This window comes from Nelumbo lutea, chromosome 3 (genome assembly GCF_056320005.1).
Source record: "Nelumbo lutea isolate HS-2025 chromosome 3, American lotus-T2T, whole genome shotgun sequence".
NCBI lineage: Eukaryota > Viridiplantae > Streptophyta > Magnoliopsida > Proteales > Nelumbonaceae > Nelumbo > Nelumbo lutea.
This window is the reverse complement of record NC_142686.1, coordinates 43,645,192-43,660,529: the sequence shown is the minus strand read 5'-3', so window position 1 is coordinate 43,660,529 and position 15,338 is coordinate 43,645,192. Positions and strand designations below refer to the sequence as shown.

Here is a 15,338-nt window from a genome sequence, read left to right as displayed (position 1 = left end):
GAACTCATTGAGTGAAACAAGAATTGCATGGCCTATTTGAACTTATCTGATGTACGGGCCGGGTTGAACTGACAACATTGATTATCATCACCCATAGGCTTAAAACATAGATGTTTTCAGTTGTCCAAATAAATTTCCGGCCAATGAAAGATATATACTATAATGAGAGGTTCCTATCAGTCTTCTACGTTTTTTTGTTCTTTTATTCAAAGCATTAATTGAAAGGAAAAAAGTTGAGAAGCCATAGAACTAAGATTTTATAATTTATTGCAAGAGACAACATTCTCCATGTCATTTGCACATACAGACGAATATATGAAGTGTGGGAACCATGTTGTATGTCAACCCAAGACCATGAGTTTACACTACTTATTCACAGTGGCCCTTATCATGCATGAGCAGAGAGGATTGACACAATGACACACTAATACCCCCATCTATACATGCTATATTTCTTGCCTTTTATTCATTCGTATTAATTTCTTCATGCTAGTAATATATATTATATACACTGCGGCCTCAGTTGATCATCAGTTCAGTTGTGAGGTTTGTTCTTTTCAGTCACTGTGTCCGCAGCTTCTCCGGCGTAGGAGCAGCATCGTTGGCAACCTCCTCCTCCTCCATAGTAACCACCGCCACTACAACAACCGTATTGACAATAGCCCCCTCCGTAGCCACCACCTGGATACCCGCCGTAGCCACCGCCTGGATTCCGTCCATATCCTCCACCAGGGTACCCACCATAACCACCACCCGGGTACCCACCATAACCTCCATATTTGGCGTTCTTAAACTCTCCTATCTGCGTTGCCTTCTCTGCATGTGTGAGAGGGGAGGAGATAATAGTAAGAATAAGAAACTTTACAATTTTACACTCTGATTATTCAACAGATTTTGAGCTGAGAACACAATTTCTACTACAGCAATCAATCAATTAAAGTACTGTTTCATCAATTAATCCGTCTTACCTCTTACCTGGGTCACAAGGTAATTAATTTTTCCGATTTTTAACCTGTACCTGTGTGTTTATACAACATGAAGTTTCTGGGTGCAAGTAAATAACAGTACAGTTGGTATCAGTGTGTGAGAAAGAGAGAGAGAGAGAGAGAGAGAGAGAGAGAGAGAGAGAGAGCTCCCTTTATCGAAGTGGATGGTGACTCGGTAGGCATATAAACTGGGTAATCCCAAATGAGATACGGAGTCCCACTATCTGCTCTCACCACCTTTTTGAAGAATTATTAATATTACTAGGAAAAGAGAATTGAATTACAGCCCCTATGGAAGCAAAGGCGAGTATACATAATCGATAAAAATACAAAAAAGTTGGAAAGAGAGAGATTAATTACGTGATTTCTCCTCCATCTTGGTATCAGTTAAGTCCCTAGCTGCCATCACTGAAGAGAGGAGAAGAACAAATGCAACAGCCAAGGGTAAGAAGGCCTTCAAACCCATGATTCTATTGGGAAATCACTCAAAACAAACTTAGTGAAGCAAGGATGAGAACTGAGAAGTGAGCGCACTAGGGGTGTCTTATATCCCTATATATAGATAAACAACTTGAAAGAGTGAGAACGAACGATTAACCACAAATTGTGTCTCGCAAATGACCCACTATGTAGTTGGTTGTTGGGTCGATCTCTAGGCCTTTCTTTGACTTGATGTAATCTTATCTTTCCATTTACTGTTGCAGCTACATTTCAAATTTTCAATTAAAGCCATGTCGGTTCCAAGCTTCTCGATATCAGACACGTTGCAAATTGTGGCCCACTAGGTTAGGAGTTTGGACAAAGGTCAGGGCTACCCCAATGAGCATATATATTCATGATCAGTAGGTATGAACTGGAACCTGCCTACTAAGGATGTATATACTATTTCAGTATTTTGGCCTTATTTGTGTCTAAATATGGCTGAAAATTCCTGACCCGGCCGGCATGCTTAATTGTCAATTGTCAACCCGCTCCAGATTGGTGACTTTTATCGGGCTGACCTGATCCAAGCTGATTATGAGAATGGGATTATGCAGGTTGGGATAGGGTTACTTATTCTAAGGATGGACTAATTAGACTCTTTGGGGTTGTGGGGCAGGTTGGATGAAAGTTAAGATTGAGGTACTCTCGTACCTTGGGTTGGGTTTGGTTTGACATGAAGGTTTAGTTTGAAAAGAGTATAAATACATACAAATTAATACAAAGTATAAGGTTTTGAGTTTTACATATTTGTATTTATATTCTTTTCAAACTGAGTCGAATGCCAATTTACATTTTTAGGGGCCTTTAATGTTTTGTTTCAGTTTTCAAAATAAAGAAAACATATACAATCAAGAACATGTTTTTTTTATATTTTTGTTTTAAAAAAATAATCTATTTTCAAATCAGATGGTTTGGATTTGTTTTTGAAACCGGTAATAAAAAAAAAAACAATTCACATTACAGAACACCTCTTAATGTACTGATATCCATGGCCTACGTGGAACCCTAGTATATTGGATCAATTATCATGCACCACGTTAGCCTAATACATGGGAGCCATGATTGACACAGTATTATGAGAAGAACCAAAGGCAACACAAACTCTAGTTATACGTAGAAATCAATGTTTTGGACCAGACACTAGATTGAATAGGGACTGGTTCAGTTCAGTTTGTTTCTACTCTAGTGTAACCCTATATATATCAAAACCAGTTTTAGAAAGCATATAATTTTTCTTCGAAAAGAAGAAGACCTTTGGAGGTAGTGAACTAAGCTAGAAGGTCCTTGAGATCCACTTCAGCCCTAAGACGTTGGTTTCTAACTAGAAAAAAGAAACACTTTAACTTCTAAGGGATTAGGCCTTGCCAAATACTTGCCATAAATGTATTGAACCAAATGAAACAAGCAAAGGCTAAGGCAATAAAGCTTTTCAATTATAAGTAAACTTCTCCAAACACACAAATGCATATGATGATAATGAGGCCTTGAAATAGCAAAGCATTAAGAAAGTAAAATGCATTCAACACTTGAAAATTACTAAATTCAGAACTTTATACAGTTTTATCCAATTGAGCAATCCAATTTGATGGTTCTCTCTGGATTTTGACATGGTTTAATTCCCTGGCCAAACCAAGTTCCTTCTCTCTTTCTAGACCCTGTTTACTACTCTGAAATTTTCTCTCGTCTATATATATCTCAAGGATCTTACCTTATTACTAAGGCTTACACTAATTCTTAGAAAAAATAATGCTTTTTCTCTTTTTAGGTTACATTTGATTAGACTTAAAATATACTACAAAATGGTAATTGTAAGATTCACTAAAGCTGTGTTTGGTTTGAAGGAAAAAGTAGGGAAATATATACAAGCTTAAGTGAAGCTGTTAGAGAATAAAAGCCTATTCAGGGGCCTCACTTGATAGTTTAAGCTTTTAGGTTGAACAGTTATTTGAGATGGTATTAGAGAATGTTTGAATAAGTGGTCTAGTGCTCAATTCTTGTCATGCCCATTATGATTAATTAAATTAATTAAATTTCAACACAAGGTAGGGTAGGCCTATGCCTGTCTATGCTTTAAGCTTATTAAGTGAGGTCTTTGAATAGGGTTTTATTCTCTAATTAATAACAATGGGAGTGGCAAAGATTAAACACCAGACCAATTGATCGAACATGAAAGGAGTAAAATGGCTTGCCCCTTTGATGAAGATGAATCATTTTACCTACAGTACTCTTGCATGAGATTGTAGGTTTCAGTTGAGTTGAGTTCTACAAGGTAATGGTGTCTTTAAATCATTTAGGGCTGTAACATACCACCTCGTTTCCATATCTAACATCTTGGCAGTTTCACTTTAGGCTACTCTCACTCTAGGGGTAGGTATCTCTCTCCATGACAGCTCTCACTCTGGTGATAGGTAGCCCTTTCCACAACAACTTACACTCTTGTAGCAAGTAGCCTTTCCCGTTGGCATCTTCCACTTTGCTCTAAGAAGCCTTTTCCATGTCAGTTTCCATTCTTTTCTAGCTAGATAACCCTTCTCCAAGGTAGTCCTTTTCCATGATTTAAAGTTAAGACATGGTGGTAGGCTCTAATACACCATTTGTTACATGCTTGACCAATATGCCAAAAGCCTTATGACTAATGAAACATGTAAAACCAATTACAACTATAACATGCAATACCATTAGGACCTTAACATATTGAGGATCCAAACATAACCTTGGTATTTTTCTTACTTCTAATATCATATCAAACTTGAATCAACTGACCTGTAACCTTACCATTTTTCTATCTTTCTCAATGGAGCTACCCAACCTAATAAATACATTTACTAAAAGGAGTGTATAATTTGGCTTCATGGCCGAAATTGATGTAAACCTCTCTATTGATCAAGCTGATGTAGCATTACTTTTCTTGTTTCTGTGATGGAAGGATTGATAAAAGAAAGTAATACCCCTCCATTGGTTAAAGAATTGAAAATGCTTATGTTAACAAAAATATCCATCACACTCTACCCATTTACATTTTAATTAAAGCCGTAATACCGATAGCATGTTTAGTCCTTAGTCCATTCACAATTAAGTGAAGAAGCAAGCCACTTTCGCTAGAGAAAAAGACATTGCATCCATAACATAGAGAAAAGAAGTAGGCTGATTCCTCATTTTGAAATGTCAAGAAATCCTAAAATGTTAGGACCCAAAATCATGTTTTATAAAAATTGTATTGAAATAAACTCAAAATACTGATTATAAGAGAGTTCAGAAAATATCGGTTCACTCCAAACCAGAGATTGCTCCTTACACCCTAGTTCAGAAAATATATTGGTTTTGTTGTGAAATAAATAAATTCATGTCTGCTGCAACTGCGATCACAACACTCCCTTGCAACCCCTGGTCAATAAAACTCAAACATGCTAGTATTTGTAAACCATCCGAAATAGGGGGGCAACTTGGTCACGCTCAAGTTGAGCATTTGTTAAATTTTAGGGCAAATTGCTTAAACCTCCCCTAAAGTTTTGTAATTGCAATCACCTTCTCTGAATTTTCTGATACAGTTGCAAGTAGACCCTTTTTGTTAGAATTCTCTACCAAGAGCTATGAAGATGGGTGGTTCTATTGAAGCTGGTTTGTACGGAAAAAAAGCAATACAAACTTTATAAGCAACAAGAAAAAAAAAGGAGAATTTGAAGTTACAGCTCTACCTTTGAGTGATTAATAAGAAGGGGAAAATTGGAAAATAAATCAATTTCAAAAAAAGACTGGAAGGGTTTGGGGTAGTTATTTATTCATATGAATAGAAGAATTGGAAAACAAAATTTTTCCAAAAGTAACTGCATAGGCATTTTGGACATTTTCATGCCTCTTTTTAGAAAATTCTAAAAGAGGGGGTCTACTTGCAATTATGTATTTATGTAAAAAAGTTCAAAGAGGTTTCAGCAACAATCAGAAACTTTAGAAGAGATTTCAAAAATTTACCCTAAAATTTAAAGGAGCACAGCATGAACAATCAAGCCCAAAGCATTGTAAATTCTTCAAATTGTGTACCCCATTTGCACCCTTAATTCAACGGGTTCAACCAAACCCAACTAATATTTACCTTTTACAAAATTTGCACATCTCCCAAGGGTGAATTACACCACAAATTTGAAAAAAAAAAAAGTTGAAAACCAAGTAAAATAACCAAAAAAAATTACAAAACCAAATCGCCCTTTTCTTTGCCTTTGTTTATATTATAAATTTATAGTATATCTTTTAATTTTCATTTTGTTTTATCAATATCAAGATGCATGACTCATTCACATCTGTTTAGATTTTTATTAAAATTACAAAAGAGCTAAGACGGACTGTTGGGCTTTATGGCCCAAAACTTTTCAAGCCGGTATAAATTATAAAATTTTAGCTACATCATTAATATATCCTTAGGAGGAATTAACTCTATCTGAACTAACCTACGAACACTAAAATCCTATTGATTCATCTCCACTATCACCACTGTGCCAAACCTTTAAATGTGATTAGAAGTGCAGATGCTACCTTTTTGGACACTTTTACCCTTTATTAAACGTAAAAATCTCTATTCCAAAGTCCCTCATAATTAAAATTATTTTAAAATAATAAAATTATTAATTAATATATAATATATTAAATAATAACTGAATAATTAATAACAAAAAATTATAAATATGTAAAGTAGTATTCCAAAAAAGAATACATATTAAATAATTGTAAAAAATAAAAAGGAGTGTACCAATTATTAAAATTATTTAAAATAATAAAAGTTAAAATTATTAATAAATGTATTATATTACACAATAATTGAAGAATAATAAATTAATTAAACAATTAATAATAAAATAATTATAAAAATATGTAAAATACATTACTTTAAAAACTAATGCATATAAAATTATATAATAAGAATAATAGAGGCAATTAACATTTAATTAAAATAATGAAAATGTTAAAATCATTGATAAAGTTATACTTTATTAACTAATAACTAATAATTAAAAATTAGTTAAATACTCAATAATAAATAAAATTTTTATATTCATTTCTCAAATGTTGACAAGTTTTAGAATAATCAAACAAATGTATTCATAAGGATAAAATTGTAAATTAGACATTTCTCAATGGTGATAAAATTCAAATTACCAAAACAACTTCACCACCCATAGAGAATCAAATTTTCATTACTCAAAGCTCAAAATTAGATTTTCAGTTTTCAAAGATCAAAGCTTAGATTTACCAAACACCACCTTAGGTTACGCGGACTAATCAAAACAGATAACCATATCCTTGTTTGCTCAATTGCCCATGTTAGGCTGTTAGCATTCTGCCTTGCAAATCACCTCTTCTAAAGCCATGTTTGGGAGTGCTTATGTTAAAAATAAATGTTTATCGAAAAAGTGTAAAAGCAAGTGCTTAGTCAAATAAGCACTTATTTGCATTTGGCACCCAACTTTTTCAAGTGCTTATTTTAAAAAATAAGCACTTATTTCATATTGGGCGTTTGATAGTTTTTTTCTCCAATAAGCACTTAAATAAGCATTTGTAACTATTTTGTCCTTCATTTTCTTTCAAATTTTCAAAATATATCCTTATGAAAGTATTTTTATTAAATTACTTATAATAACACTTATGAAAGTACTTTTACAAAAGCATTTTTATGAAAAGTACTTTTACACAAAAGCACTTTTCTGAAAGTGCTTTTACAAAATCATTTTAATAAAGCACTTTTACGAATGTACTTTTATAAAATTCAACTAGGGACAATTTTACAAATGGTATTTTAAAATTCAACTACGGATAGTTCTAGAAGAAAAAAATTAAAGAAGCACTTATTGTATAAGAACTTAAAAAATGCTGGAAATTTGGGCTTAAAAAATAAGTCCTTATTTTTAAAATAAGCACTTATTTTGGGCTTATTTCCCAAACACCAGTAAGTGTTTAATGGTGTGGTCCTAGCTCAAATAAGCACTTATTTTTAAGCACTCATATACATGGCTTAAGATAAAATCTTTATCCTTTTCTTACAATGATAATAGAGCTAGAAAGGTTTGGGGTATCTTTTCATTGAAGTTCTTAAAATGCTATTCTTCTATGTACCAACCGATCTTCATTTAGATAATCAAAAAATTAAAGTTCTTTTTCACTGATATCTATCTATCTATCTATCTATCTATCTATATATAATAAAATAAAATTTTAACATTAAAAAAATCAAACATCATTTATATATTTCAATAACTAAATATCTTAAATAAATAAATATTAAAAATAGCTAAATAATTATATAACAAAATATTTAATATTATGAAATAAAATTAAAAAAAAAATTCAAATAATGAAAATTTTTAAATATTTAAATATTTAAATAACGAATTATTTAACATGACTAAATTTTAAATAGTTAAAATAATGAAAGTATGTAATAAATTTAAAAAAATTAAAAGTATAAAAAATAATTATAGTGTATATTTATTGTATCAATTATATATTTATATATTACTAAAACTAATATTTATTGTATTTTTAGTAATTATTTATTTTTGATAAATATGTTTTCAATAATTATTTATAAATCTATTTTTGTTTTGTTCTTTAACAAAAAATTATCAATAATTATTGGACATTAAATAACTATTATTTAAATTTTGAAATTTAATTTATTGTATTTTTGTCATAAATTTATGTATAGTGGTTATGTATTTTTTATAATTTATTGATTAAACTATTATTTGAGATTACACTATTTATTGACTAATTTAATATATTTTCAGTATTTATTGTATTTTTATTAGATATCTATTGTATTTTCATTATAAATTTATTTTTAATAATTGTGTACTTTTGTTATATATTTTCAATAATTATTGGAGATTAAACTATTGTTATTTATTTAAGATTAGACTATTAATTTAGCCAAAATAAAGAGTGTTCAAGTATTGGTTTAGTTCGGTTAAAGGTTGTTTTGCCAACTAAATTGACCTAGTCAGGTCGGGATTTTGTCACTCGAAACCGACTGTCCATTAGTGAAAAGTGACAACCCGCCAACTCAGGTTGTATCAGTTTGGGTCTATTTTCAGTTTGGTTTGTTTGTTCAAAAGATTTAAGCTTAAAAAATAAATTTAAATTTAATAAATTACAATGGCATTATTAAAAAATAAACTTAAAAACTAAATTTATGATATAAAATGTTTTAGACTAAGAAATATGGAGATTTTTCCACTTTCACGTATTAAAAAAATTATATTTAAAATGTAATATTTTAAATATATATATGGTCGAATTGGTTTACAAATGGCCAAACCAAAACTAACATAACTTGTTCAGATTGGAAAATTTTTGAACCAAAGCCAATAAAAAATATTAGAAAACTAACCAACTTGGGTTGAGTTCGACCAAATTGGTTATTAAAAAGTTAAAATATAAAACAATTATATACTTTTATGTATTTCTATTGTTTAGTTTTCGCTTAATAAAGCTCATGCATCGCACATGTCCCTGCTAGTACTTTATAATGTAAACGTTTGCCTTGATTTCTCCAAATGTGCTCAAACTAGTGTTGTAAAGCAATCTTTAAATCCCACATTGAGTGTGCCAATAATTGTTAAATGGTATGTTTTTATTTAGTGACTAACCTAGTGGTCTACTAATGTTGCCTCATCTTGGGGTGTGAGATTTAATCCTAAATGGGCCTTGACCTGCCATGCATACTTGGGCCATGTTTGGGAGTGATTAGAAATAAGTGCTTATTTGTGCCATTAAGCACGTATTGGCATTTGGGAAATAAGCTTGAAATAAGTTCTCATTTTAAAAATAAGGGCTTATTTTTTAAGGCCAAATGTCCAACTTTTTTTAAGTGCTAATACAATAAGCATTTATTCAACTTTTTCTTCCAAAATTATCCCTAGTTGAATTTTAAAATACCACTTATAAAGTGATCCCTAGTTGAATTTTATAAAAGTACTTTTTTGAAAGCACGCTTACAAAAGCACTTTTATAAAAGTACGTTTACGAAAACACTTTTATAAATGTACTTTTACGAAAGCACTTTTATAAAAGTACTTTTATGAGCGTCCTCTTATAAAAGTAATTTAATAAAAGTACTTTCAAAGGGTATGTTTTGAAATTTTGAAAGAAAATGAAGGATAAAATAATCATAAATGCTTATTTATGAAAGCACTTTCGAAGGGTATATTTACGAAAAAACTTTTTATAAAAATGCTTTCATAGAAGTGCTTTCATAAAAGTGCTTTCATAAGGGTATTTTCTTAAAAGTGCTTTCATACAAGTACTTTCATAAAAGTGCTTTCATAAAAGTGTTTTTGTAAAAGTACTTTCATAAAATTGTTTTTATAAAAGTAATTTAATAAAAGTACTTTCAAAGGGTATATTTTAAAATTTTGAAAGAAAATGAAGGACAAAACTATCACAAATGTTTATTTAAATGCTTATTAGAGAAAAGACTACCAAACGCTCAATTGCATGTAAAATGACCGTGGAAGATAACAAATTTTCCCAAAAAAAAAAGAGTGGCACTTTTATTTCAATGGAATTCCTTCGATTCTTCATTTTGCTATTGAGTTTCATTTTCTGAGAAAATCATTTTCAATCATAAGAAGCTTCCAACTAGGGTGTTCATAACAAGACCCAAACCAACCAACCCAGTCCGATCCAACATAAACCGAACTGACTTAGATATATATTATATGTATAATATATTTCATATATATATATATATATATCAGATTTATCAGAAATATACATATTATATATAAAATTTCAGCTTTAATCCATCAAATCATTTTTAATTTCCAGACATCTAGCCTTCACTTTCTTAGGCTTGAATCCTTTACCGTTCACACCGAGAGAATCATTCACAAAACTGACCCAAACCGACTCAAACTGACCAGGTCGATTTTACTTAGTATTGGATTGGTTTCAGTTTCATTTCTAGGTAAACCGACCAGGTCGGGTCGGCTGGAAAAACGCCAATAAACCAGCCCAACCCAACCCGTGAACAGCCTTACTTCCAACTAAAATAAAGAAAGTGGCTTTTCAGGGAGGAAAAACTAAAATAGAGAAAGTAAATGAGATCCTTGATGGGCCAGTTCAGCCCATTATGACCTGTTTTTAGTTGGTCAACCAAAATAGATCTGACTTGGCAGAAAGCTTGCGGATTGCGTTTGTAACCTTTGGCTTGGGCCAAGATGATTAGATCTGGGTAATGGGCCAAAGTGAGCGTTAGTCTGATCCAACCTGATCTAATTTAGTTTTAAATACCATGCTCTCGTATCATGCCTTTCTAGCATCATAGTTTTTTTTCCATTATAAGTGATAAAACCCGGCCCATAAACCGGTTTTGTGTCAACCATATCTGATTGTAGCGGAAACCTGAGATCGAATCCCACCTCCATCAGGGTTGGGGTAGGGGTGTTAATGGACCGGTTTTGCATTGGACCCCATCCAAACTAAAATCAAATTGGATGAATTGGACAGACCAACAAGACATATTAAATTGGACCAATTCAGACTTAATGATCCAAAGTATTTCTTATATTGGATTGGACCTGGTCCATCCATACTGAATTTATATTGGATTATGTTGAATTCAGCCAATATCTAATCAATTGATAGAAGATAAAAATATAAGTGTCACTGGATCAGGTTTGGTTTGAATTACTCTAAATTTAAATTAATTTAAACAAATTGAGCAGTCCAGACATTAAATTGGACCAGTTCAAAATGATCTAAAATATTCATTAGATTGGATCAGAATGGTTCAAAATTATCTAAAATATTCATTAGATTGGATCAGACCTGATCCATTTGTAATGTAGTCGCATTAGACTGGATCGGTGGAACCAAATCCAATCCAATTGACACCCCTAATTGGGGGCTTATGGGTATGAAAGGAGGAAGGAAAGGCTATCTCCGTTAATCCATTAATTATGTAGTCCCATCCCATGAAATCAGAAATAAAATAAAACAAATCGGCCAAAATTTATCCACTACAACAGGATCTGTATCAATAACCCTACAGGAGTGATTTAACCATTGATTGGTGGTTGTTGGAACTTATCAATTACAAGGTGGACCAATAGGTAGTCGAGTAGATTCCACTCTCACAATCAAAAAAAGTGGACCCCCCACGTGAGGTGCCCTACTAAATAGAATAAAATATTAGCATGATCAGATCAATCATGAATATTTTGACCTGTACACAATATTTGGATATTTATTAAAAGGAGACTGATTGGGGCACATCTGACATCCCATTACCAAAACTTTTTATTCATTTGGCCAGTTTAATCTCTGGTGTACGGGGTATTAGTGATGGGTTTTTCATGAATTCATGTTGTATGTGTTTGATTTCATTTACATTTATTGAATAAATGTTTATATTTTATTTGCTGGTAAAATCGAGAAATGCAATAATTGTAATTGTTTATGACAATTGGTCGTTAACTTCAATCTAATAGTAAGTAAATGTCTAATTGTTTGTAGAAACTTTAAAAAAACAATTTCTATAAATAGCTGATATACACATAAACCAACGTTCATTTTTTATATTTCAATGTATACAAAATAACAAGAGAAAGAAAATGTTGAGATGGTGCCTATGTGGCACCACCAATAAAAGTTCACTGAATAAATATAAACAGTACCAAACATCACCATTAAGGCTGCCTTTAGTTTGGTTGAAATTATAAAATAAGAGAGACATGAAAAGTTTAGGGAAAGTCGCTAAGGAATTTGTTGGCTCAACTCAACTTTTTGTTTCTCTTTTCTTATCAGACCAAACATAGCCCATGGTTATTGACCAGATTCATAAATGCAAGAGAGATATTTTTAATTTTATATATGGTTGTTGGATTTACATGTGCTAGAACCAAAAAGGGTCATCTGTATTCACATGACATTCTCTGCCTAATTCAATTAGAGCTCAATAATAGAAAACATTTATTAATAAGTTGTTTACTTCTAAACTAATGATGATAAAAAAAATATTGAAACACTACGCCTAGCTTAAACAACAAAATTTGACAGAACCAACTGCTCAGTGACTGACTTAATTGATGATGCCATCTATGACAAACCAATGTTTGGTGCAGATTCAGGTAACCTAGCTAAAGAGTTTAAACTACACCCCATGTTCGATCCAGGCACTAACAGCCTTTACATACATACATTAACCTTCAAATGTCAATACCCTTGCTTACAGAGAAAATATTAAGGCTGCGTTTGGAAATGATGCAAATATGTAGAGTGTAAAATGGTTCATATAAATTGCAAAGTTATGTTAGTTTTGCACTGATAAATTTATCTTCTTACGAAATAGGCTTTTAGTTGTAACGGATGCAAATATGAATTTTAATAAAGCATATGCTTTTTTTTTATCAAAAGCTCACTTAATGCAAATTTACTTCTTTTTTATTGATTTACTTGTACATCTTATTATCAATGTAAATATGCATTGATCTGTCATTTGTCAATGCATAAATGTAATGTTCCCAAACATAAGCAAAAATGAACCAGAATGCAAATTTACCCTGAACCAGAATTTACACTCCATTTGCATCGCTTCCAAACACAGCCTAATGAGGAAATTCATCTTGCTCTGTCTCTAAAGAAAACGAATGTACTAAATTTTTTGCTTGGGCTTTTGAACATGAAGCCAAGGCATGTATCGGCCATATATAGTGATGATTTATTGAAAGCCCAACTCATTTTAAGAAGACAAGATACCTTTGGTTATGTATCATTTTCAATATAGTGGGTTGTGGGTGTCATTACATAATTAGCTATTGTTAATTTTCTTTCAAAGAATTTCTTAACTTCTTGTAGCAAAAATAGAAAAAGGATCCGTTTTCTTGGAAATAAATTCCTACAAATCCATTTGTTAAAATATTAATATTGATGTTATTCGATTCGAGGTGTTCCGAACAGAGGACACAATTAGATAATCTTTCCAATTGGACGAAGCTGATGGGGGTGTAAATCGATCGAATTCGAATTGGATCAAACAATTTCCGAATTTGAATCCGATTAGAAAATTTGATATCCGAATTCGATTCGATATCCGACGGATATTGAAAGTTAATATCCGAATTCGAATCCGATTAAATATTTGAATATTCGATTCAATTCGAATTTGATTAATTAATTATTTTATATAATTAATAAATATATAAAATAAAATATATAAGAATTAAATAATCGATCGAATTTGGATATTTACCGAATCGAATCAGGTCATATCCGAATTCGAATTCGACCGATTAGATATTCAAATTATTCAAATTCAATTTGATTATGTCGAATATTAAATTCGAAATCGGATTTTCGAATACCGTTGACACCCCTAGAAAATGAGGTGGAAGGATGAAACTGCACACTAGGATCTGCAACTAGGAGATAGGTCAGAGGCCCGAGGAGTTACCCCCAGGTAGGTACTCTGATGGTCAAGTCAGCTCAGTAGAGAAATAGGTGGTCAGGCCAAGCAGGTTGGAATAATGCTGATTCGAGCCGAAGAGATGGTGTAGAGATATTCACAGAGTTTCTTCCTCAAAAAGCTAGAAATCGAAAGTCCCTTACCTCAAGCGAGGAATACGTATTTATAGTTGGGTATCCATGTCCTAGATTGATAGGGCTTTGGGGGTTGTTAGGATGAGGTCATTCGCTCAGGTTTTCAGGAAATTTCCTTTTCCCCAGTAGAATCTATTTTCTTGTCCGTGTGGGACACTCCTTAATCATGCTCTTTCGTTATATACACATGATGTCAACGTGACTAGAGAGAGAGGATGGGGGCGGAGGTTGCCACATAACATCATTAGCCAGCTCAACCATCACCCGAACATATATCTTGTTGAGTTGAATAAAAGGAAAATTATTTACATTTCCACCATTTGCAATGATTGTCAATGGAAAATGTCACAAACGAAGCTCATGAAAACTCAATCTAGACAACCATGTTACAGTTTGAAGAGAAAAATGATTCATTTTCCAAGAGAGGAAAAGGGGCATATTAGAATTTTGATTTTTCAAAGGAATTCAGTTTCTTGGTTGCCAAACGCAATGAAAAATGACATTTTTATGTAAACAAATTTCTGAATTGTTCTTTTTCAATCCATCCAAACAGATAGTTCTTAAGACAAAAATATAGTAATCATAGCTTATGGCATTCTTCTTTGGTTGATTGGCTTGTAGCTCAGAGGGGTATCTATTGTGCATCTCCTTCAATTGATGTGTGCAGTGGTACCAACAATTTTAGACCTCTAGTTGCATACATGACTCCACCTAAACTGCAAAGTCATAAATTCTCCCCTTATTGGTCCCCTCCTCTTTTATATAAAGAAATTTGAGACATTAAAAGGGTACATGTGGATGAATCTAAACCTTATTTTCTCTAGGCTAATGGACCCATTTATACATTCTTCATTGCATTGGAGGTAAGCAATGGTCCTTTAACTTTTAAGTGGCATTTCAAGCCTTTTTAGTCCCTGTTTAGGAGAGATGAAGCATGGTGGCTTCTGGGCTTATTTTGAGGTGGGCTCCATAGAGTTCAAAGCTATTGTGGGCTCCACACTAACTTTAAGTGGCTTGGGGGCCTGTCCGATTCAGCCTCATTGAATAACTTTTACAGAGCGCTTCAAAGCAACTAAACTAGCTTAGCTGAATCTTCTCCTAAACAAGCCCTTATATGTTAGCAATAAGAAGAAGAACAATCATGAAAAAAATACAACTTGATTAAATCTTTTTAAAATAATCCTTATATAATCTGATAGTTATCATAAAGTTCATTATTATTAACATTTTCTAGTTAAACATAAAAAGACAAAATATCCATTTATAAATGGTTTCATATAG

General features: G+C 32.1%; 1 protein-coding gene across 1 annotated transcript; it reads right to left on the bottom strand.

Annotated features, from left to right (window-relative positions):
- Window positions 1-246: 246 nt before the first annotated feature.
- On the bottom strand, window positions 247-1,650 carry LOC148864562 (glycine-rich protein-like). The gene is made up of 2 exons (XM_088976238.1): window positions 1,347-1,650; window positions 247-816 (listed from the first exon to the last, which is right to left on the bottom strand). The coding sequence occupies exons 1-2, from the start codon at window positions 1,450-1,452 to the stop codon at window positions 536-538; spliced, it is 387 nt and encodes a 128-aa protein (XP_088832364.1). The 5' UTR covers window positions 1,453-1,650; the 3' UTR covers window positions 247-535.
- Window positions 1,651-15,338: the final 13,688 nt, after the last annotated feature.